This window comes from Mus musculus, chromosome 9, assembly GCF_000001635.26.
Source record: "Mus musculus strain C57BL/6J chromosome 9, GRCm38.p6 C57BL/6J".
In the NCBI taxonomy this organism is placed as follows: Eukaryota; Metazoa; Chordata; class Mammalia; order Rodentia; family Muridae; genus Mus; species Mus musculus.
The window spans coordinates 99607546-99632884 of record NC_000075.6 but is presented as its reverse complement, the minus strand read 5'-3'; the positions used below and the strand labels follow the sequence as shown (position 1 = coordinate 99632884).

At 44.6% G+C, this 25339-nt stretch overlaps 2 protein-coding genes across 11 annotated transcripts in view; both read right to left on the bottom strand.

Moving 5' to 3' along the window:
- The window catches only part of Dzip1l (DAZ interacting protein 1-like), a 40575-nt gene extending 37191 nt beyond the window's left edge, over positions 1 to 3384 (bottom strand). For 2 of the 8 annotated variants that reach the window (XM_006511474.3, XM_030244631.1), the window contains exons 1-2: positions 3216 to 3384; positions 137 to 248 (exon numbers count right to left, since the gene is read on the bottom strand). The gene's annotated coding sequence lies outside the window, so the exon portion shown is untranslated. Of the gene's footprint in view, positions 1 to 136; positions 249 to 2922 lie in introns of all 8 variants that reach the window. The other 6 variants (XM_006511475.4, XM_030244632.1, XM_030244633.1 and 3 more) reach the window with 5 other exon arrangements.
- A 7133-nt stretch (positions 3385 to 10517) lies between these two features.
- Positions 10518 to 25339, bottom strand: part of A4gnt (alpha-1,4-N-acetylglucosaminyltransferase) — a 31189-nt gene continuing 16367 nt past the window's right edge. Inside the window, exons 1-3 of one of the 3 annotated variants that reach the window (NM_001077424.2) lie at positions 20284 to 20383; positions 18962 to 19450; positions 10518 to 12685 (exon numbers count right to left, since the gene is read on the bottom strand). In NM_001077424.2, coding sequence (NP_001070892.1) covers positions 12071 to 12685; positions 18962 to 19372 — 1026 coding nt within the window. In that variant the 5' untranslated portion in view covers positions 19373 to 19450; positions 20284 to 20383 and the 3' untranslated portion in view covers positions 10518 to 12070. Of the gene's footprint in view, positions 12686 to 18961; positions 19451 to 19747; positions 19872 to 20283; positions 20384 to 25339 lie in introns of those variants that run through there. The other 2 variants (XM_006511244.4, XM_006511246.4) reach the window with 2 other exon arrangements.

The window sequence follows — 25339 nt, the reverse complement described above, 5'->3', positions numbered from 1 at the left end:
CACCACACCAGGCAGCACCAGAATTAAAAGATGCTATTTCTGTCTGACTCCACAAATCCCAGTCATACTGACCGCCCTCCCAACAATGGCAGAGGTGGTGTAGGAATGATACAAGATTGTTTCATTGTGTAAATACCTGAGAATTCTCGTGCAGAATGGAGGGGCTGCCAGGGTTCACGGCAAATCATGACAGGGCCAGTGCTGGAGACAATAAAGCCTCAGTGTATCTCAGCTACAAAGCTGGCTTCCTGGTAGGTATGGGTAAAAGACAAAGCCACATGACTATGTTGCTGGTTACCAAGAAACCACGCACCCCAGGGGCAGGAATGCCAGCCTTCTCCAAACTGAGTTATCAGCAGACTGTTTCCCCACATGTGGGACTAGGAACACAAGGCAGAGATGATTCACCGTCATTAGGAAAGCTGAGGCTCTTACCTGCCTCTACAGGTCTTGACGGGGTCCAGCGAAACTCCCTACTCCTACTTTATGCTGAGTTAGTGATTCAAACGGAGCTTTGCGCTAGTGAGCATGCCTGCTCCATTACTGAGAGCGTTCACTGCCCCCTGCAGCAATTCCACTCTCCAACAGGCAGTTGTTGACTACCTCCCAAGTCACCCGTCCCATGGGGAAACAAATCCCAGAAGCTTCGAGGCTCTTCTGCTCACCTGAATTCTGCCAAAGATAATATTGTCCAAACATCTGGGGTTTGGCTTTGTTTGTTTGTTTTTTGTTTTTTTTCTCCTCTCATTTAAGTTGCATCTCCATATTTTACTGTCTCTTTTTCTTCCTCAAAAATGAAACTAAGAGGAAAGTTTGGAAGGTGCCAGGCTTCTAAGGGGCTGTGGGCAATCATTGACAAACTTGCCCTAGCTTCCAAGCTACCTCCACAGTGCCTGCCCTGGGGAACTCCAGGCTCGTCATTAGAGCTAATTGTCAGGGCTGCCAAGGAAACCTTCCCACAGTTTGCAAACATGCTCTCCACAGAGCAGAGGCAAGGGAGCCCTGGAGCCCCTAATGGAAATGAGAGGGATCTGGGATTTTCCAGAAGACTTCTTTTACAGACCCTGCTCTCGCTCTCAGGGTCTCTTGTTTTATTAAGTAAATGTTTTTAAAAATTAAAAACGAGGATCCATTTCCACTCTTAACTGTCTAGTCTAGGGGCTGCATCCGCTCTAGAACTTCCAAGCAGCTAGAGAGAGATTCACACCAGAGGCCCACTCTGCCTAGCAACTTTAAAACAGCTTCCTCTTAACTGCTTGTTGGTGTGGATATGCTGGGGGGGACATAATGCAGGGTCTCACTAAGTAAGAGCCCTACCACTGAGCTACATCACCAGCTCCAAGGACTTAAGGGACCCTTGATAGGACAACCATATTCCAGGGCAGACCCTACACACAGAGTGGTAGGACAGTCGGGCAGTGGTGACGATTGCCTTTAATCCCAGCACTGGAGAGGCAAAGGCAGGTGGATCTCTGTGAGTTCCAGGCCAGCCAGGTCTACATCAAAAAACAAACAAACCAATAAACACAAGTAGTGGGACAAGAAAATTGGACTAGGGGGAGGAGGTCTCAAAGTTGGGGGGAGAGTGAGGGCTGGGGTATAATCACAATACATGTGAGAAATTCTCAAAGAATTCTTTTTAAAAAATTATAAAAGCTTACTATGAATTAGTGTCACAAAAATTTTTTTCCTTTAAAACAAAAATGGAGGTGGGCTTTGACTGGTGGCTCATGGGAATATCTTAGAGAATAAGGCCTAGCAGGACCTATTATCCCCAGGCACAGAAGTGTCAAAAACAAACAAAACCTGCTCCACATCGGAAAGAAAACTAACAGACTGTCCTGGGGTTTCTTGTCTATTAAAGCGCTGTTGCTTCCTAACAGAGCCTCTCCATCTTTATTCTGGACCAGACCCCGTCACTACAATCACCAAGCAAGTGACTGGCCAGTGTTGGGGCAAGTGGTTGGCTAGCCCACAGCTTCCTCTTCTGCAAAGTGAGCACAGGACATTCAGAACTGCCTACCAAGGGCTCCCCTTCTCCTCTGAAGTGTTCTGAGTGGCACAAACAAAAGAAGTTCAGCTCCCAAATGCACAAGATTTCTGTTCTCAATTTAAGGCATGCAGCTAAAACAGTGGTTCTCAACCTGTGGGTCGCGACCCCCGAGGAATCTCAGGTATTTTTCATGTCCGATATTTACATTAACAATTCATAACCGTAACGACATTACAGTTATGAAGCAGAATGAAATAACTTTATGGCTGGGGGAATCACTATAACATGAGGAACTGTATTAAAGGCCTGCAGCATTAGGAAGGTTCTGTACTTTAATGATCTAAAACCATTTCCACAGGAGGGAGCAAGCAGACAGACAGACAACCTTCTCTGAGCAGGGTAGTTTTCCCCTGCCAGACCACACCTTGGGGAAGGAAGTGACCATCTTGCTGAACACTTACAGACAGATGGGAGAGCAGGGTTGGAACATCTCACACTCCCTAGGCCTAATCCTGTTAGAAACCAATTCCTGGAGACATGGCCAGGACAGCACCGGCCCTGGGCCCTTCAGGACCGTTGTGAAGGCAATTCTACCAGGCCCTGTCCTCTGATCCTGCCTGGTACACACTTGCCCTGTGGACTTCTACTCTCATCCACCCCTAAGTCTGTGCTCCCGTTAAACTTCAGCCCGGGACCGGAAGCGGAGGAACCTAGACACGCCAATCTTTATTTAAAAATCATCTCGTTAGTAACCGAACCCCACTTCCCACAGAACTCGGATCTGCAGTCCCTTAGATCGCTTTACTGTTTTCAAAAACTGCATTTCCCAAGACCACACTCCTGAAAACGCCGAGGGTTGGGTGTCAGACATCCCCCATTCCGCGCCTCCGTGTCTCCTGGCATGCGAGCTCTTCCCCCCCGCAGGGTACCTCAGTCCTGCACAATCCGAAGCCGCTGGGATAAAGGGATGGAGGCACAGGGAGCGGGACGTCGTGAAGCACCCTCGACCACGCAGCTCCTTTCCTCGCTTGGCTACCGCAGCCACTAATGTTTAACCTGCGCGCGCAGCGGCCAAGTAGCTCCGCCTGGAACCGCGCTCCCTCCGGCGGCTCCCCGCTGGATTCCAGACATAGTTTTCCTGGGAGGCCTGTGGCAGTCTGGGGGTCACCCGGAACAAGGGCCGGCGACTGGAGGTCTTAGAGGTTCCCACGTCCCGACTCACCCCATCCGCAAGTCCAGACTCACTCCATCTCCTACAGTGCAGCCCGAGGATGCTGCCAGCCGCGCGGACCCTACGCGTCTCTCCCCGCCAGTAGCTCAGGCCTGGGGTCTGCGGTGCTTCCCACCCCAACCCCTACCCCCAGCCCATCCACCCACAGCAGAGGCGGAGCCTCTCCCCAGAGCCCGGGAACAGCTATTTTTAGAGTTGCAAGGGAGGGGGGTTGGGGGGAAGGAGGGAGTGCTGCTTTGAATTCGTTAAGGAAATCCAGCATCCAAGTTCCCAGGCCTTGATGAGCGGCAGGACAGACTCTGTCACCATCCCTTCACTTCACATGGCAGGATGCAGCGACTGTTGGCAAGCCCGCAAAATTAAAGGAATTTGACCTGAGCCACATTAGGAGACCCATAGGTGTGCTCCAATTTGATCAGATGGCAATCACCTTTCAGATCCCTTATCCATTAACGTTGCCCAGAAAGCTCCGGCAGGAGTTGGGGGTATTATATTTTCTCTCCTGATTATAGATCCCTGCCCCCTCTCGTTGGGACTCTCATCTCGTGACTTTAAGTTCTGGGAGGGTTTGTTGTATCTTAGGGCCTTTCTCTCAACACAGCTTCAAAATGCCAAGCTCTGCATCTTGGGGACAGCAAGGACAAAAGCCCTAGGAATAAACGTTGCCAAGGGTGGGGAGAAACTCAAATTTCTGTGCGTTATTGATGGGAATTCAAAATGGTACTGCCACTGTGGGAAACAAAATGGTTTGCCATGATTCAGCACTATTTGAAAATATTACAAGGATTAGGAGGTATAGCCTTGTTGGAGAAAGTGTGACACTGGAGGTGGGCTTTGAGGTTTCAAAACGCCCATGTCAGACCCAGTCTTCGCCCACCCTTACGGGTCAGGTGGGTCAGGATGTAACTCTTAACTATTTCTCCAACACCAGGCCTGCCTGCTACCATACTCCCTGCAATTATGATAAATGGACTAAGCCTCTGATACTGTAAGCAAGCCTCCAGTTAAGTACTTTTCTTTTTCATAAGAGTTACCTTGGTCATGGGGTCTCTTCTCAGCAACAGAATAATAAATAAGGCACATGTCTAGATCTATATCCAAAGAAGCTTAAAGCAAGACCCCAAACAAACTCTTGGACACTTGTATTTAATGAGCTGTCAAAATGGCTCAGCAGGTAAAGGGCTTTGTCATCAAGTCGGATATCCTGGATTGGATTCCTGTAACCCACACCGTGGAAGGAAACAACTCCTGAAACTTGTCCTCTGACATCTGTATATACAGATATGTGCGTGCGCGCACACACACACAATGTACAATAAAATAATAACATTATTTACAACAGCCAAAATGTGGAAGTAATCCAAGCGCCCATGGGCAGCTGATTGGCTAAGAACACGTGGCTTACACATACAATGGAATATCATTCACCCTTAATGAGGAAGGAAATACTGGCATGTGTTATTACATGGACCAGATTTGTCTTAGTCCATTTAGACTACTGTGATACAATACTACAGACTAAACAGAAACCCCTTCGCTCTGCTCTTGGAAGCTAGGAAGTCTAAGATCAAGGCATCAGCAGATCCCATCTGCTGAGCACCTATTTCCTGATCAACATTGTAGAAGGATCTAGTAGCTCTCAAAAGACTCTTATGTAAGGGCACTGAATCCAGCTGGGAGGGCTCTACTCTCATAACTGCATCACTTCCTGGAGTGAAGGTTTGGTGTTTGTTTGTTTGTTTGTTTGTTTGTTTTGATGAGAAATCACAAGCACTGAATAACTGTCATCTGCTGAGGCCACAGCATCCAATATGGCAGCCCTTTATCTCCTCAGCCTAGAGCTCTATTTCTAATCAACATGGTAGAAGGATCTAGTAGCTCTCAAAAGACTCTTCTGTAAGGGCACTGAATCCAGCTGGGAGGGCTCTACTCTCATAACTGCATCACTTCCTGGAGTCCCCATCCTTAACATTGTTTGGTTAGGAGTCCCCAAATGTCCATGTGGTAAAGTCTTGGTCCCCAGTATGGAGCTATGGGAGTTTGGTGTGACCTTTAAGAGACGAGGCCTAGTAGGGAGACTTCAGTTATTAGGTAGAGACCTTGAGAGTGAGAGTGAGATCCCAGCTCCTGCTTCAGGAAAGAAGTCAGGAGATTCTTTCATAGAAAGCTAACAGATATACAAAGTAAAAGAAGCTACTCATAAAAGGAAAAGGACATGTGATTCCACTTACAGGGCTTAACCACAAAGAGTCAAGTTCATGGAGACAAATGTTGGAGAGTGGTTACTAGAAGCCATAGCAATGGGGGGTGGGGGTGGGGCGCTAAGGTGACTCTTGATGAGTGAGAAGTTTCAGGTGGGAAAGAATAGTGAGACGCTTTCAGAGATGACAGTAGGGACAGATACATGACAATGTAGATGTATAATGTCCTGAATTTTATACTAGAACGGTTAAAACAGTGAGTCTTATGTTGCATCTACTTTAGCACAATGTTTTAAGTGTAAGGGGGGGGGGGGGAATGGGATCAGACACAAGAAACAAGAAAGGCTGTCTATAAGTCAGGTCCTCCAATGGGACATCTTGCTTTTCTTCTCTTTTGACCAGGATACCCCCTTCACTAGCTGAGAGCAAAGTTTCCAGGCTTTGAAATCAAAGACAAGTCTATATTCCTCACCCCCAAACTCTGTAACCCTGGACATGTCACCTTTAACCTCTGTGACCTTCAGTTTTCTTAGCTGTAAGGTGGGAAAAATAAACTTAAATCAGTGACGTTGTTCATGAACACTGAGTGAGCTAAAATATTCCTAAGCTCAGCTCAGGCCTGGGCCATCCATGGTATATCCTTCTGGGCTCACATTTAGTATTCTTGCCTATTGGCTATTGTCTCACCACAATCCTCAGAGTTTACAGAGGGTAGCTGATGGTAGCTGTGTGTACGTTTGTGTGTGTGATTTCCACCAGCCTCAGTTTCCCTGTGCATAAACCAGTTGCCTTCCTTTGCTAAGGCAAACTTGATATGGACCCAGGTTAACCTTGGCCGAAAGCCTAAGCCCCATCTTCAGCTGTCCTCCCACACGTGAGATGCTCAGGTATTTATTTCCTTTTCCCTGGGCCTCAGTTCAACATTTGATACGAGAAAGTCTTGACTGCATAGCATGTGCAAGGTTTGGTGTTTGTTTGTTTGTTTATTTGATTGATTGTTTTGGTGAGAAATCACAAGCACTGAATAACTGTCACCTGCTGAGGCCACAGGATCCAATATGGCAGCCACAGTGGGGCCCTTGGTTAGTCCATGTCTAGGTCCACGGGGAGCAAATTGGCTCGAGATCACTGCCACCCTGAACTTCTGGAGTTGTGACCGTTAACTGGGTTTTAGTAGCTGTGATTCCCACCTTGCTCTGCAGCCCTTTATCTCCTCAGCCTAGAGCTCTATTTCTACTCTTGGCCCAGCTTAGATCTTATCACAGATATACCCTGCCCTACACCTCACACAGGAACCACAGGAAACAGTAAGAAATATCTGAGCATCCCCCAAATTTGCTGCCATTATAACAAAGAAGCCAGCACCCATCCAAACCTCTAGCATGGCCACTGATGATCTATGAGGTTGCTTTAGGTCAAAGGTGCTTTGTTGAGTTTACATGCCGCTGATTCAGGGATATGGAGACACGTGGTCAGAGGGAGATGTTACCCAAAAACCTAGTTTGGTCATTTCTCTTGAAAAATTGGAGAATCTGGCCAGGCAGTAGTGGTACACACCTTTAATCTCAGGACTCGGGAGGCAGAGGCAGGCTGATCTCTGCGAGTTTGAGGCAAGTCTGGTCTACAGAGTGAGGACAGTCAAATCTGTTACACAGAGAAATCCTGTCTCAAAAAAAAAAAAAAAAAAAAAAAAAAAAAAAAACACCAAAAATCCAAGAATCCAGCAACAAAAGGCCTGCATGCTCACCTGTCTGGAGTGACTGGAGCTGGGGGTGGGGGGAGGGGCCGCTCTTCGTTATTTAGAGCTTATTTCATTATTTAGAGCTTATATCAATCTAGCCTTTCCCTGAAAACATCACTTTGAAGAAAATCTTTCCCTTCCAGAAGAGACCTCTCTTCTTCAGGGAAAGGATGTCTTCTGAAAGAACAATGGAAATGCAGGGTTCAAAGAAGCCTAAAAGACCAGGAAGAAGACAGGCTGATCAGTTACTCAATTGGCTGGCAGAGATGGAGATGGAGATCAGGACAGACCCATCTCAGTGACTTTTTGCCTAGAACTCCTGTCGTTTAGGAGGAAATTCATCTTTCCCAGCTTGAGGATGGCTTTGCATTGCAAATATAGCATCTAATTCACAAAATGCACCTGATCAAGATTTCTAAGAGTGTAAATAATAGTCCAACATAGCTGTGACTTTAACACAATACAAAAGTGGCCGGGATGTTAAATGACAGGGCATAGGCTGGCCCGATGCTATCAATACTGCTCTGCATTGTGGTCTATATTCATAACTGTAAAGAATTATAAACACTAGAAGTTCATAAAAATAAAGACATGACTGTCTTAAACTCCCAAATCAAGAATTCCTGTGCCAGCATGATCAAGGAGACCACCACAAAACCTGCTATTAGTAATTAGAAATTACTAATACTAATTTCTGTATTCAGAAATTACACTTAAGACCCTGTCTATGAGCTAACCTTTGAGCATAGCCTGACCAGGCCTCTGTGGAAGAGCTTGACAGTGCTCTTGGTTACCCACCAGAACTTGATGGTAAGACACAATTGCTGAAACACCACAGTCTAATCCTAGGGCATAGGGGAAATCAGGTAGTACTGATCTGGAAAACCCTGCTTGCTGGCTATGTTCACAGTACCAGAAGGTGCTTTTCAGACTGCTGGGGAAGAAAAATGGTCAATAGTCGTATCCTGCTGTGCCTACTGTAGCCTTATGAATTACAATAATGATCACTCTGGCAAGATAAGCCCATTGGAACAATAATGACATGAATATATCATTTTGGAAGTAGCTGACAACTTTTCAGTTGGATTTAGGCTGTTTTAGGTACACACCAAAGGAGAGCACTCACGCCTGGTACAGCAAACTTGACTAAGAAATAACACCCAACTACCACTAAAAAGGGCCATGGGATCAGATTGTCTTTTAAGCAAATACTTAATTCTTTTTCATTTCTTTAATTTTTAAGGCATGGTCTTGTTACGTAGTCCTGGATGGCCTGAAGCTCATTGTGTAGACCAGGCAGGCCGCCCTCCAGCTTCACAGAGATCCACCCACCTCCGCCTCGTGAGTGCCAAAAGATTTCAAGAGCCAGAGGTCAAGGAAAATCGCTGTGAAATACTGTCTTCTGGATATGACAGGGCCAAAGCATTCATGAGTTTCAAGAGCTGCGGTTGCTGGTCCAAGATCAACCCAGGCAACACTCCAGCAGGAGAAGGAAGGGATTCATGAGGCCCCAGCTTGATCTGAGGAGCTATTGTCAGTTGGTGGATTCTGGGATAGGGAGAGTTCATTTTCTTTAGCTGTATGGCCTGTGACAGGTTCCTTGTGATTTAGTGGATGCTGCCCAAAGCCATGCACATACAGGCAGCGCCAACTGGACTCAGTGGATAGAAAAACAAGAAGAGGAGGAGGAGGAAGAGGAGGAGGAGGAAGAGGAGGAGGAGGAAGAGGAAGAAGAGGAGGAGGAGTAAGAGGAAGAGGTGGAGGAGGAAGAAGAGGAGAAGGAGGAGGACAAGGAAGAGAAGGAGGAGGAGGAGGAGAACAACAGGATAGATATACTCTAAATGCATTGTATTCATGTGTGAAATTACTAAAGAATAATTTCTTAATTTTCAATAAATAGTAAAATCAAAAATTAACAGACTGAAAAAGGCAATATATTATTAAAGTATTATTGTTCTTAACATATAGAGTGGTTAAAAATTAATAAAAATAGAAAAATATCCCAACATAAAAAACCCTGTTATTGCATATATTACACAATAAGAATAAGAATCTATATCTGGTTAAACATAGGTAACGATCAACCTTTCCAAAATGAACAAGGAAATTTGCATTGCTCAGTTTTCCTCAGAACCAACACTGCAGCCTTTTAAATTCACTCCTTTCTACTGTACAAATAGTACTTCTTATATAAGTTAATAATTTATTTTCCATATTTATTAATCAAAAACTCATTTTACAGCAAACGAAGGACTCTCTATAAACACCAAATTACTGTTATCTCCTCAAAACTACACACAAATGCAACCCAGCCTAAAGAAATATGTGTGACATTGCTGTTGACCTATTTGGTCTCCCTGGAAACAGGATAGATTTTTGAGAAGTTTAAAGTGTTTTCCCTCAAGTCTCTCAAACTTTTGTGTTCAGGAATGTTCGCTGGAGGGCTTTCCTCAGATACAGCAATAAGAGCCAACAGGCTGAGCCAGGACACAGGGTTTGGAGTGTTTGAGGTTGTTTGGTTTCTTTAACATGTATTCAGTGTGTGTGTAGAGTGGGGAGGGGTGTAGGTGTGGGTGTGTAGATGTGTGATTTCTATACCACAGCACACAGTACACAGAGGTCAACTTGCAAGAGTTGGTTCTCTCCTTCCAGTACCTGGGTCCAAGGCTCATACTCAGCCCTCAAGTTTGGCAGCAAGCACCTTTGCCCAGCTGGCCAGCTCGACAGGGGTGGTTTTATGGGGGGGGTTGTTTTGTTTTGGGGGGAGGTTTTGTTTGTTTTTCGAGACAGGGTTTCTCTGCATACCCTTGATCACCAGTTGTTTTAATCAGACTATCAGAGCCATGATTCTTTTTTTTTCCATTTTTTATTAGGTATTTAGCTCATTTACATTTCCAATGCTATACCAAAAGTCCCCCATAGCCACCCACCCCCACTCCCCTACCCACCCACTCCCCCTTTTTGGCCCTGGCGTTCCCCTGTACTGGGGCATATAAAGTTTGCGTGTCCAATGGGCCTCTCTTTCCAGTGATGGCCGACTAGGCCATCTTTTGATACATATGCAGCTAGAGTCAAGAGCTCCGGGGTACTGGTTAGTTCATAATGTTGTTCCACCTATAGGGTTGCAGATCCCTTTAACTCCTTGGGTACTTTCTCTAGCTCATGATTCTTGAAAAGGGAAATTTAAGAATGAGAGGCAATAGATGGATGTAGTTTCATAAGACATCATCTCAATTTTGTGTTTGGGGAAAAAAAAAGTAAATTTTTCCATAAAGCAAGCAACCAAGGGTAACATTCGAGAAAATCTTGGCTGAAAACTGCTTACAGAAAATAATTTTTCCTAGGCCTCTTGAAAATCAGAAATGAGTTTATTTATAATTGAACAATAAAAATCACATATGAACAACATGATGCTGGAGAAATTCAATTTCATTTGCATCTATGGACAAAGCAGATTAAAATAGTTTGAGCTTAGAATTTGCTCTTAATCAACAGCTGGGGTAGTAAGATAAAGGTGTGTGTTGGAAAGGGGAAGTGTGGGGAAGGCAGCCTGTGAAGGGAGACAGTATCCTGAAGACAAGTGACCAGGAATTAGGATACATGTGCTGGGACCAAGGCTTCTTGGTCCACCTGCATCTTTGTTCCCTAAATTAGTGCTTGGTACCCAGGAAGATCAATTAGTATGTACTGAGTTAATGAGTTAATGAACATTGCTGTAGTTTATACCTGGTTTTGTGTATTTCTAGCCCAGTCTCCATGTCATGGGAGGATTCCATCACAAGGAGTTAATGTACTTTTGATGGGATTCCAGTTAGTTCCTATAAAAAGAGGAAGCCTGAGTGGGCTATGGTGGCACATACCTGTAATCCCAGCCCCTTTTTCCTTAGGAAAAAGGATTGAGAGTTTGAGGCCTGCCTGGGACACAGCAAGACCTTCCCTCTGACACCAAGCTCTCTAGGGATGAGGAGGCGGGGAGGGGGCACGACTTGTTCCTGAGCTCCTCTGGCTTTCTGACTCGCCATGTGACATGTTCCCTGTCACTGTGATGCCACTCTCCACGATGGCTTCACTAGAGCAGAGTCATCTGGGTCAAGAGCTCAGTCTCCAGTTCTATAAATATCTTTTCTTAATAAATTTCCCAGTTTGGATATTTTGTTACAGTGACAGAAAATGGATTAATACATTAATGTCTAAATCAAGGGCCAGGTGTGATGGATGTCACATGCCTTTAATCCCAGCATAAGGGAGGTAGAGGCAGGAGGATCTCGGTGAGTTGGATACTATCCTGATCTTCATAGTGAGACCCTATCTCAAAAATCAAAACAAAACAACAAGCAGCCAGGTCCCTTCATTCTGACAGGTGTTAAAATTAATCTTAATATTTAATGACAATAGAACAGTAAACAGAGCTCTTAGCTACCTCCCAGTCTTTCTTGCAGCTACAATCTAGCCAAGGGAGATACAAGGATACATGGTTTTTGCACTTATACCGTACATGCATAAAGTCGTATGAGATGCATTTTCTTTCCTTCTTCTGTCATCCTACTGTCTGGAATAGCCCAAATGATGAGCTGTAGGTCCAGCAGCCACATGAGCATGGACTATAGACAGCAGGAAAACAAACAGAAAGATTCTAGCATGGGCTTCCAACGGCCAGTGTTAATTTACAGTGGGGGAGGAACCCATATACCCTGCCCTAAATTATCTGCCCCCAGACTTGCTGTTCCATGAAGGATAAATCAACTTCTGTGTTTGCAGCCGCTTTCCTTTGGAAGCATACAGTTATAGCCAGGAAAGTTAATCCTGGGGGTGTGGATTAGCACCTATCCCCTAGAGACAATGTAGACCAAGCGAGAATGGGGTAGCCCAGGAAGCATCTACTCTTCCACAGTAGCAACATCTCTCTACCTGGAACCTGTGCCTGGCTTCTTGGACACTGTCCCTTCTGCACCTTGAATCAGAACCCTATAAGTCTTAGGACAGTGCTTTTGATAGAGATTTTCCACCAGAGTTTTGCTTCCTCTAACCACAGTCTTGCCCTCTTTATTCATATAGTTCCACAAATGCAGTGCGTAGGACTCATTGAAGCTGGGCTCTTTGTCCCACACTTGGTAGTAGCGCTTCCACTGTGGATAAGGGATGGGGTAAAATCTCTGGGGATGAAGGAAAGAAATATTCAAACACTTCAGGTCACCCAACCCGTGGAAGTCTTTAAGACGACACCACACCCGTAACATCCTTGTCATCAACTGGGGACCTTGGTTGCCCCAAATGGTTGAGTCATAGTGCTCTACAAAGTTCTCCATGCAGGCCCACAGGAAGGGGTGGTGGGGGAGGAACCCAAATACCCCGTTACTGGAGTGTCGGGAGCCCTGGGCTGCCAGGAAGTTCTCCTCAGGGATGGGCTGAAGGGAGATGACGTCAGTGTCCATGTAGATGCCTCCGTACTTCCAGATGATGGCCAGGCGGGCTGCGTCGGAGCTGACGTGGAGCCAGTGTTTCTCTGTACTGCTGTTGACCTGTGGGAACAGGGACAAATGGGTCTCCAAGCATGAAGGGTGGCTAGGAAGGAATGCAACAAGGTGATTCGCCAAAACCTATTTGACCGCAACCCAAATTGTAAAATTCTGAATTTACCTTTACCGCGCGTCCCTCCACCGCGGACCCCCCCCCCCAGGAATTTTCCTTGAAGTCTAGAGTTTGTAGCAATCAGTAGCAATGCAAAGATTTTTTTTTAGCAGCCATTAAAGATTTCAAAAAATGGTTTTCTTTCATCAAAGCAGTGGAAAAATAGAGGCAGAATCCAGCGGGGAATTTCACAAAGAGCAGTGTGAGTCATTCTTCCACGTGGGTTGCAATAACCATAGACACCAAGCTGTACTGGATGGAATTTTTTTAAAAGATTTATTTTGGAGGAGCTAGAGAAATTACCCAAGGAGCTATAGGGAACTGCAACCCTATAGGTGGAACAACAATATGAACTAACCAGTACCCGGGAGCTCTTGTCTTTAGCTGCATATGTATCAAAAGATGGCCTAGTTGGCCATCACTGCAAAGAGAGGCCCATTGGACTTGCAAACTTTATATGCCCCAGTACAGGGGAACGCCAGGGCCAAAAAGGGGGAGTGGGTAGGTAGAGGATTGGGGGGATGGGTATGGGGGACCTTTGGGATAGCATTGAAAATGTAAATGAGGAAAAATAAAAAATAAAAAATAAAATAAAATAAAAAGATTTATTTATTTATTTATTTATTTATTTATTTATTTATTTATTTATTAAATGTGAGTACACTATAGCTGTCTTCAGACACACCAGAAGAGGGCATCGGATCCCATTACAGATGGTTGTGAGCCACCATGTGGTTGTTGGGAATTGAACTCAAGACCTCTGGAAGAGTAGTCAGTGCTCCTAACCACTGAGCCATCTCTCCAGCCCCAGAAGGATGGATATTTTAAGTCCTCAAAATGTTGAAGATTGGTACTTTGTGGGGGGAAAAAGTCAACACACTAATTGAGAAATTGACGAAAGAAAAAAATCTGAGGATGCTTGCATACCTGCCTTTGTTTGCTTGGAACTTCAATAAAATTCACTGAGCACCTACTTACTGTGCACCGAGCACTGCTAAAAACACAGCAGCGAACAAACAGGCAAACATCTCCACTGGGAGGAGATCGACAATGAACAACACATACTGCATTGGTGTTGAAAAGGACTATGAAGAGAACAGAACAACAGGCGAGGGGATGATGGAGGGTGAGAGAGCACACAATGTAACATTAGGTTTCAGTGGAAACTTTCATGTAGATGTGTGCCCCTCAGACACATCTGGGAGAAAGTTCTAAGTGGAGCGGTCAGCAAGTGGAAGGGCCCTAAGGCAGAAGCATATTGACTACCAGGCAGAAGCAGAGTGGGGGAGGCAGAGGGGTGGGCAATGAGGGCAGATTAGGGTACAGGAAAAGGGGTCAGATCATGTCCATTGGGGTTGAGATTTGAAATTATTTGGAAGGTTGAGGAGAAAAGAGTGATGTAATCTGATTGAGTTTTCCAAGGGTCCCTTTGACTGCTGTGTGGACAAGAATCTGGGGTGATGATGGGAACTGGAGGAGAATAGGGGCAAAGAAGAAGGCTAGGAGCTTGTTGGGTTAATCCAGACTTGGACCAGGGTGATAACCTGGTAGGGGTAACAGAAGTGGTCATGGTCCATATTCCAGATAAAAACATGTTAGGTTTGCTGATGAGCGAGTGGGTAGAAAGAATGATTATAAATGCTTTAAGATACAAGCAGAACGGAGGAGGAACCCAGAGGAATAAAAAGAAATCAATATAATATCAGTATTTCCCTTTGACATGGTAAGACTTCAAATACAAAAGCCAAATATATTTTTCTGAATTTAAATATATCAATTAAAAGATTAATCAAGGACCTTTGGTCTTAGTAAAAAACTAAGTGAAGATTCTACTATGAGCCTAAAGTGGCCACCTCCTGCAGCCAGGCAGAACTTCCAGTAGAGGAAGGGGGGCACCAACCCACCCACAAAACCTTTGACCCAAAATTAGTCCTGCCTACGAGATGTGTAGGGAAAAAGATGGAGTAGAGACTGAGAGAGTGACCAGCCAATGACTGACCCAACTTAGACTCATGCCATGGTGAAAGCCAACCCTTGACACTCTTAATGATACTCTGCCAAACTTGCAGACAGGAGCCTGGCACAATTGCCATCTGAGAGGCTTCATCCAGCAGCTGATGGAAACAGATGCAGAGACCCACAGCCAAACATTTGGCGGAGCTCTGAGAGTCTTGTAGAAGCATTGGGGCAGAGGATTGAGAGAGCCATAGGGGTCAAGCACACTATAGAGAGACCTACAGAGTCTACTAACCTGGGCGCATGGGGGCTCACAGAGACTGAACCACTAACCAAAGAGCAAGCAGGGGCTGCACCTAGACTCCCTGCCACACCTTTGTAGCAGATGTATAGCTTGGTCTTCATGTGGGTCCCTTAGAAATTGGAATGGGGACTGTCTCTGACTCTGTTGTCTGCCTTTGGATCCCTTTTCCTTAGCTGGGCTGTCTTGTCTGGCCTCAGTGGGAGCAGATGTACCTTGTCCTAGAGCAGGATGGTACCCATGGGGGGAGGGGGAACCCACTACGCTGAGGAGAAGGGGAAGGAAAAATGGGGGGAGAGGGTTGCGAGGGTGTGACTGAGAGGAGTGAGGGGAGCTATGATCAGGATGTAAAATGAATGAATGAATGAATTAATTAATTAATGAGAAAAAGATTCTACCAAGAAGAACAGAAGCAAACCAACAAAATCTTTGTAGAAAACTTCACAGTTGCTGAAAACCATCTGGTCATTTGCAGTTCCTGAAACCTCAGAAACAGCGATCACCAGCCCATGTCAGTGATCATTCTGAGAGCACTTTGTGATCTATGCAAATCATCACAGATGGGATGCATGCTCCTGCTAAGTTTCAAATGAGAAATTGAAGGATCTAATGCTCTTGTCATTTGTCCCCGGGTGTGGGGGTATGAGATGAACTTGAACCTGAGCATCTTATCTCCAGATATTTACTCATTCACAAGGGACTACATTTTGGTAAATAATCAGTATAAGTTTGGATCATAAGGGTTGTGACTGGACAAAGAGACACATAGAACACCAGAAGCCTCAGAGAGGCCGAAGAGGAATCCTGCCTGTATGTGAGCTTTAGACTGCTGTCCACCTGAGGAAGGGTGAGTAGAGGAAGGGCTGAGGACAGAGGCCATGCTGGTTCTGGACTTTGAGAGTTCCAACTGCCTGCAGGGTTTACATAGCAATCCCAGCAGCGCTTAGGAAATGACAGTTACGCACGCTAGCACAGAGCACTACAGACTCAGATGGAGGGATGCTTGAGGGCCCTGCCCCTCAGGGCTCACTGTGCTCCTAAAATCTAATATGACACAAAGTCTAGATCCATCTTAGCACAAGCCAAGGTTTTTTCCAAAGGATTTTAGTTCCAAGACGTTATTTCTGTATCATACTGTAAGAGGTTTCTAAACACGGCTAAGGCTTCCTTGGTTCGGAACGAAAATGAGGTTTGTTTGTTTTGTGAGGTTCTTTTTTTTTTTTCTATTAATGTATTATACATATATGTATATATATATATATATGTATATGTATATATATATATATATGTATATATATATATATATATATATATATATATATATATATATGTATATATATACGCTGTAGCTGTCTTCAGACACACCAGAAGAGGGCATAAGATCCCATTACAGATGGTTACAAGCCACCATGTGGTTGCTGGGAATTGAACTCAGGACCCCTGGAAGAGCAGTCAGTGCTTTTAACCGCTGAGCCATCACTTCAGCCTCCATAATGAGATTTTACTTTAAAAAATAAAAATAAAAAAATAGGGTCTCACTATGTAGCCCTGGCTGTACTAAAGCAAGCTGTAGATCAGGCTTGCCTCGAAATCCTCCTGCTTCTGCCTCCCAAGTACTGCAACTAAAGGCATGTGCCACCACCAACTGGCTTGATATTCTTATTGAGTATTTCATCTGCGAAAAGAAGATGTAATGTGCAGCCTCCCCCCCCCCCCACCAAATAACAAGCTTTGAGATTTCTTTGCCCAAGGAGCAGAGTACAGTTTAAATGAAAACAGTCTAGCTTAGGTAAGGGGCAAGCTGTGTGGTCCTGGGGCATCCTCCAGCAGCTTAGAACCACAGAGAGCAAGTTATCTGTCTCCTCTATTCCTGGCACCTGCCTTCCTGGCCTATTACATACCATGCTGTTGCTGGGACAATGATACCAACTTTTCAGGAACCCTGGCTGCAGGCAACCGCCAAGACTAGCAACAGATGAACAGTTAATACATTTGAGTTGATCTACTTCCTCCTGGCCACCTCCAGTTTGACCTTTCCAGGTTCTTATAACAGATAAGACCTTAGCATCTAAAAGTCACTGGAGCCCAAAGAGAAACCTCCCCTGAAAAGCTACCCTCAACCCCAGCCCTTGCCTACCTAATCTACTAGAAGGGTCCCAACAGGCTTACAGCTTAGTCTGACAAATGCCTCCAAAAGGCAGCAACTAGCTTCAAGCCTGCCAGCCACTTACTACCCACCAGAGCCCAGCTATTGGGGCAAGACAGGGCAGGGGAGGGGAGAGGAGGATTTTCTTTTTTTCCTATTAAGACTATGCTATAGTAGGCTGAATAATGACCACCCAAAGACATCAGGCCCTGATTCCCGGAACCTGTAAATATGGAGTGGGGATCTTTGCAGATGTGATTAAGTTAAGTACATTGAGATGAGGTGATGATCCTGGGTTACCCTGATGGGTCCTTGAAAATACCAGAGATGCCATTTAAAGAGTGAGGTGGTTGGAGACTCTACACACACAAAGGCCAAGGGGACTTGAAGAAAGAGGCAACTAGTGGACTGATAGGCTCCAGGCCAAGGCACAGCTTGGCTACAAGAGGCTTATAGGAAGCAAGGAAGAGTCCTTCCCCACAGGCTCTGCTGTGACTGTGGCTTCCAGAGCTGAGAGGGTAAATACAAATCTGAGATCAATTGTTAGAGGAGCCCTTGTAAGTTAACAGGGCAACGGATACAATAACCTCTCTTTTGCTACTTGGCTCACAAAGCTTAAACATTTGCTGACATTTGGTCCAGGGTGACCTAGAGTTTAGATGGAACATCATATGGCAAGTAGATGTCATGACACCAACTTTCAAATTATTTCTGTTTTTATGAATAATTTTCTTTATATGCTCAACATTTTTGAAAGTCGCTCCTATTTCGATCATATTCAAGTGTCTATTGTAAGCATACAGTCTCTTTAGTTTTTTGTTTGTTTGTTGCAGCGGGGAGTTTGGGGGCTCCATTTGTCTTTGTCTTTTATAATTTTTGTTGTTGTTGTTGTTGCTTTTTGAAACAGAATATCAAGTCACCCAGGATAGCCTACAACTTGCTATGAAGTGAAAGATGACGTTAAGTCCCTGATCTTCATACTTCCGACTCCCAAGTAGTGGGTTTACTGGTGTGTCTCCCACAAAGGGTTCCTCAGTTCTTTTTAATGCTGGAGTCGGTTAAATAACTGAATGAAGAGGAGTCTCTCATTCTGGGTTGTATTATACTTTCCATATGATGTCAGTTAAACGGTCAGCTAAGCCCTGTCTAATGGAGAACTGCTCTTGAACTCCCTTAAGCACCACCCAACTGAGCATCCTCTGTAAGACCAACATCACACTGAAATATTATTTCTTTGTTACGACATACTTCTAAGAGGAGGGTCATCAGATTCCTAGGGGTTCAGTGGCTTCTCCATCCTATCTCAATACAACCCGATCCCGTGGAACACCGTGACACCAACCATTCCTCAATTTTCGACCTACATCACTCTCAGTTTAAATATCGCTTCATTTCTGCCTCTGGTGTTGAAAAGGTCTAACATAGGTGGGCTTTAAGTTATAATGAAAAATAAGACCTCTATATACCTAGAAAAGATGTAAAATTCATTCAGTTAAGAAAAGCCTCCCATATATCAAAGAGCCTCAAGGAAACAAACCTCTGTGCAGAGGGAACCAGTGCAATTGCCAACGAGAATGACATTTACCTGAACCAGAATGCCACAGGCTGAACAGAGACCAAGTAGGAACCCAGCAGTCTGAGTGCTAGACTCGGCTCTCTGAGCCCTTACCCTCAGTTTGCCTGTCTACAGTAAGAGTATTGAACCCATTTCCTACTTGTTCTGTTTCTCCCACCCAACACAGACTTGATGATTTGAATACTTACTTTTGTGTACCACGAAAACAAGGGTGTGTCTTTGAACAGTCTTTCCATGTCCAAAGGCACAAAGAAAACATTATTAATGGCCGAGAGGAGGGAGAAGGCTGGGTAGCTGGTATTTGAAGTCAGCTGTACGGAGTCCCTGAGTCCTTTCATGAAGAAGATGATGGGCTGCTCAGGATAGATTTTAGCAGCAGACTCCACAGCACAGGAGACCATCGGAGGTGGCTCCACCCTTTCAGAGGTCTCTATAAACATGATGCTTCGTCCACTCCTCAGGAGGCCGTCCAGTCCCTGTGGAAATGAGAAAGGAGGCAGGCAGGCAAAGAAGCACTGAGACCTCATGGTGAGCTGGTACAGCAGGCCACAGGCAAACACCAGGACCAGGGACAGGGAGAGATAAATTTCCTTCAGCATGTCCTCCAGCCCTGCCAGCCTCTCCTTCAAGCAACAGAGTTCATTAGAAGTCGCCCTGGTGATCCTGACGTAGACAACCTGCACGAAAATGAGTAAGGATATCACTTACCGATTTAGATGAAAAAGAAAAAAAAAATCCCAAGTGAAATATGATCAAGTCAGGCCTGACAATATTAAAAACAAATTCATCTTAGATTTAGATTTATAAAAGATGACAGTTAATGGTTACTCTACATGCTAGCAATGCACGATTATCTTAACAGAAGAAAAAGAAAGCAATCACTAGGGTATCAGGACACACGTGGGAAGTTTTGACACACACTCATCATTTAAAAAAAAAAATTCAAGAAGCTTTCTTAATTTAACCAATGTTACCTGCCAGAACAATACATAGGTGATAATATATAGGTAGTATGCAGATGGAAATAGATGACAATATAAAGATATTATAGCTAACAGTGTAGAGCGATCAGCCTTCTTCACACAAAACATTCCTATAAAGCTTGCCTGTGATAAAATGCTGGTTGTCACTTTAGCTAGCCAGTCCTACTCGAACAATTCTAACCAAGTTAATGAAAGAAAAGGAAAAAAAATCATGACTATAACTATTAGAGGAGGCCAAAGTATCACCAGATTCGCAGTCATGACTACAGATGGAGAAAATTGAAAATAGTGTATGTTCCAAAATCAACAGACTTCAGAAGAAATTTAACCAAAGGTCTAAACTGAAGGTTAGAAGTTTATACTGTGAACACAGTTTGCACGCAGGGAAGCTGTGGCTCTAACCTGGACCATCTGCCACTGAAGTCCAGGGTCCAAGAAGGCCCTTTTTCTTTTTTTTTTTTTTTTTTTTTTTTTTGACCTCCACATAACTCTTTCAAAAAACTCAAATCCAGGAGCCCAGAACTTACTTTTCAGTCAGAGACTTGCAGTTCACCAGTATTTGAAGTCTTAGAAGTGAGGACACTTTTTTTCCTGTATGCAGTCTGGTAACTCACTGCCTAATCTTCCAATTAAGCCACACAGAGGAAAGTAAATTATTGGCAGAAGATTAAGACTAAACGTAAGAACTCCCTAGAAAGTCCCTCCCTTCCCTAAGCTCCTCCCCCCAACACACACACCCTTTAAGTTGATATGTGGGGACAATAGGAGATCACAAGAATTTTTAGATAAACCACACACTTGTCAAGCCTGCTTGGGGCTCTATCACGGGGCTCCCAGAGAATCCTCTCAGGTAGAAGAAATTGTTTAAGAGCATGATGTTTAAGGACATCTTGTACCTTCTCAGTTCAGTTTGAACCAAACTCATGGGCAGAGTTGTAAAAGGTTCTTCATGGGACAATATGTAATTTGACCAAGATTTCTCTTTGGGAACCATAATGAAAGGGTTTGATTAAAAGAAAAGAAAGACCATTTGTGCCATCAAAGCAATGGACATACTCCAGTAGCCTAAAGGCCTAGAGATATACAAGGAGAACGGATATCCCAGGGTCAGCTACAGTGGCTGCATGAGAGGCCCTTCATAGCCCCTTGATGTACCACTGCGGAGTAGGATCCTCCTCTTACTCTCACAAAGTCACCTTGATAACCCACAACTAGTATGGGCTCCCTCAAGGTATCTTCAGCCTCCATAGTCTAGCATGGTCCCTGGTGAGAGCATTCAAAACACTCCTTCTAAACTATCCTCTGCTCATAGAATCACCTGCCCTCACTCCAGAGCTTTCTCTCGGGCAAAAGCAGGCTCCCCTGGCTGCTACAGTATGATCAGAGAGGTGCCCTACTGGACGGACTGTGGATCCAGTCCTACGTTAAGAGAAGTGAAGCTGTCACATTTATTGGTGTCTCTGGGTTTCTTTGTCTGAGCACACCCAAGACCAGCTTTTGGATCTCCACATGTGCCTCCTTTGGAGACTGGATGTCTTCTGTGGATCTCATCAGCTCTGGGATCAAGGTCCTCTGGCATCTTTTAAGAGTTTCTGGAGTTGTGTAGAAGTGGGTGTTGTTTCCTGCAAACGAGATGGAAGATTGGTGCTCCTGCTACTCATTTGGGGCGAACTAAAGAGCTGGGTTTGTGGAAGTGATATATCCCTTGTGTCCGTGTAGTTCTAGTAGCTGGCACAAAGGCCTAAACAAAGGAGCTAATGGTCACAGCGAAAAGCAGCGTAGTCAGTGGTCTGTTCAGTGGGAGATGGGTGTGAGTTTGAGTGACTCACAGTAAAGTCCCAAGCCTCACAAGTAGGACCTGCTGACCAAGAACCAGGTAGAGTGACAGACACCTCCATTTATCCCAGGCTGACTCAAGGACAAGAAATAGGACCTGTGAGAAGTGCAGATAATAGCCTACATCAGGCTTGCCTGATGTGGGGATGAAATGGTTAAAGAAGCAACTCTGGCTTCCCACCAGGGAGAAGAGGAAAAGATAATGTTAATGAAGATGGAGTCTAGCAGATTGGTGCACATCGCAGATACCAGTACTGGGGAGGTCGAGGCAAGAGGATCAGGAGTTAGGAGTTAGCTTCAGCCACACATCAAGTTCGAGGCCAGCCTGAGAGACATGAGACCCTGCCTCAAAAAAACAAAACAAAAATTAATGTAGATGGTATTTGGACTCCTTATGAATAAAAACATAAAGTGGTCTCCTCACTGGTTAAATTTTTTTTTTTTTTTTGGTTTTTTTGAGACAGGGTTTCTCTGTATAGCCCTGGCTGTTCTGGAACTCACTTTGTAGACCAGGCTGTCCTCGAACTCAGAAATCTGCCTGCCTCTGCCTCCTGAGTGCTGGGATTAAAGGCGTGCACCACCACGCCTGGCTAAAATTTTCTTTTTAATTAATGAATTAAATTTGCATCCCAGTGAACCTTTCCGGGAGAAATCCTTGCCCTCTGTGAGTTAGTACCATGTGTCCAAAAAGCCAGTCACAGGTACCTGGGACATGTTTATATCTCTGTTTGATGTTCTTCCCCATCCTCTTGAGAAGGCCTCCTGTCACTCACAATTCATGGAACTTCCAGGGATGAGTAGACAACATTTCTAGTCAGCACACAGCCAGGCTGCCTATTCAGGCCTGGGCCACAGCTGAGGCTCTTAACTCAGACTTCACAGATGCGTAGCATCTGCAAGGATGGGTTTCAGGAGGTCATCCAGGGGGCTATAACTGGCATTAAACTTGGATGTCACTTACCAAGACTCTCCTATTTATAACTCCTCCCCCCAAAAAAGGTTGCTTATGACACTAACCTCCCTGTCCCCAGACACTGTTTTTTAAATGTCTTCTTCTTCTTTTTTTTTTTTTCACTGCAGAATCTCAGGCTTTCTCAAACTCTGCAAGCCATCCCAAAAGTCCCAGTGCGAACATCTGAAAGAGATGTCCCGAGAGCTCCTGGGCTTTGAGCAGCAGATATGTTGGGATAGCCATGTGAGAGTCACATATGGATCTGGGTGTTACCTGCCTTCCTAGGAACTTCTGCCTTGGGCAACCATTAGTGAGCATGGAAGCCAGGTCCCATCAAGCCAACAGATGATGGAGCCTGAGTAACAGTCTTGGCTAGTAATGGGGAATGTTGATCAGTATGGCCCCCAACATATTAACCTGATAGGAAAAGAAAATCTGGATCCAGTGTTATTTCTATTTCCATTTTTATAGGCTGTTTCTTGGATCTTAAAGCTGTTTCTTTTCTTTTCTTTCTTTTTTTTTCTCTTTCTTTTTTTTTCTTTTTCTTTTTCTTTTTCTTTTTCTTTTTTTTTTTTTTTTTTTTTTGGCAAAGTAAAGAGGAAAAGAGCGTGGAATCACAACGGAGCCTTTTCAATTCCTTGTCCCTCTGCATGCTCTCTGATAATCTCAATAAGAAATAGTTCAGGATTTGGAGCTCAGCACCCTCTTGAATAAAGCACCCACTGTATCGGGCCAGGAGGGTTAAAAGGATCTTTAACAGTAAATGTTTATTGACTTGAATTGCCCCTAAAAAGTACACTTTGCCTTTCTGTAGCTTCTTTGAACTCAGGTTTATTGTGAGAAGGAAGTGTTTAAGCCAGCAGGACTTGTCCTATTTGCTTTGGCCTTTTGCGCTAAGGATCCGGTTTTTAACATATTTGTTAAGCAAGTGCGACTGATAAACTTGTTAAAACATTTAGGTAGCAGCAGAGCAAAACAGTAGAGATAGCTCATTCACACGGTCAATTACTTTCCTCACTCAAACAAAGCCCACAGAAGGCTTTATTTGGCTGGATGTGAGTAGAGATGTCTGGGCACAGACCTCATCTCTCCGAGCAGTGAGAAGCAACCAGATAGCATAGTGTTTGGGGACCCACGAAGAAATAATGAGAGAAGTGATGTACGCTTAAGAGTTATGATATCACGAAACCCCAAGTGAGGTCAGTGACAATGCCATCATCCTTTGCAATGCATTTTAAACTATCTCCGACTCCCAGTAAAATGGTCCTAGCCTTGTGCTTCCCCGTTTCTCTCTTCTTCATGTGGACAAACCCCAGTCAAACCTGCCCGGGTGCACAAAACCCTTCACGGCTGTCCAGTCTGTTTCTTGGTTTGTTTTAGAGACTATTGTAACAATGCATGTAATTATCCCCCACACCTTTAACATTTATTTGCAGATAAAACAGCTGCTGGGAGATAAGATAAAATGAATTCCCTGGCGAGCTGCTCTCTCCGGCTGACACCACTTTTTAAGGCTTTGTGGCCCTAGTCCTCGGATTCAGAGTTGAATTCCATCTTCCACAAGGGGAGTGGGAACATCTTAGACCTAGCCACACCGCCCACATGGCGGAGGACTGTCTGAGGGATTGAGTGCCCCTCAATACCACTGACAGGAACTGTTACAGGCTACTCTTGTGTCACAAGCACCCCCACCCCAAATTTACCTAACCTCAATGGGAGGTGTTTGGAGGTCAAACTTGGGGGAGGTATTTAGATTCAGGTTAAATCTCCCTATTTTTTTTTCCTTTTACAAAAGTAACAAAATGACTTTATTTGGAGTGAAATAATTACACAGATTAAGGGAGCGATGCACTTGATACTCTAACAGCAGGCACATGAATCCAGAGTATGAGCCAAATTAAGATCTTTATTAGGGATCTCTCTCTCTCTCTCTCTCTCTCTCTCTCTCTCTCTCTCTCTCTCTCTCTCTCCTCCCAAAATGATAAGAAACAAGTATCATCTCTTTGAGCCACCTAGTATGTGGTATTTATTTTGTTGTAGCAGACTGAGCCATGGCAGAAAGCCTCCATCTAGCTCATGAAGGTCTGGTTTTTAGCTCTAGAGGATGTTAAAACTGCTGCTAAGAAGTAGGTTGGGGGGCTGGCGAAATGGCTCAGTGGTTAAGAGCGCTGACTGCTCTCCTGAAGGTCCCGAGTTCAAATCCCAGCAACCACATGGTGGCTCACAACTATCCATAATGAAATCTGATGCCCTCTTCTGGAGTATCTGAGGACAGCTACAGTGTACTTACATATAATAAATAAATAAATAAATAAATCTTTAAAAAAAAAAAAGAAAGAAAGAAAGAAATAGGTTGGGGACCAGTGAGATCGCTCAGTGGGTAAGGTATGGGCTTCAATACTGATGATCTGAGTTCAGTCCCCAGAATCCACATGGTAGAAGCAGAAAATGAACTCCTGAAAGAATTGGAACCAGGCCTCAGTGGGGAAGGATTGATCTGCATCCACAATGGATTGTGACAGCATGAGGTTGTCTGTCTGTCTTTCTTCTCACTTTCTGGTCTCCAAGGTCATGATTGGTCGGTTGGTTGGTTTGGTTTCTATTTGGTGTGTATTGTTGTTTAAATGCTGATGGAGAGCCATCTCCTTTTTCCCAGGGTCACTGTACACACAAGACCCCAAGTGTGAAGCCACAGAACCTCTTTCAGCTCTCTCTCCTCCTATAGTATAACCATGTGTGTAAATACAAGTTCACCTAGAAGCAGATACTAAGACGACGATAGCCATGCAAGGGCT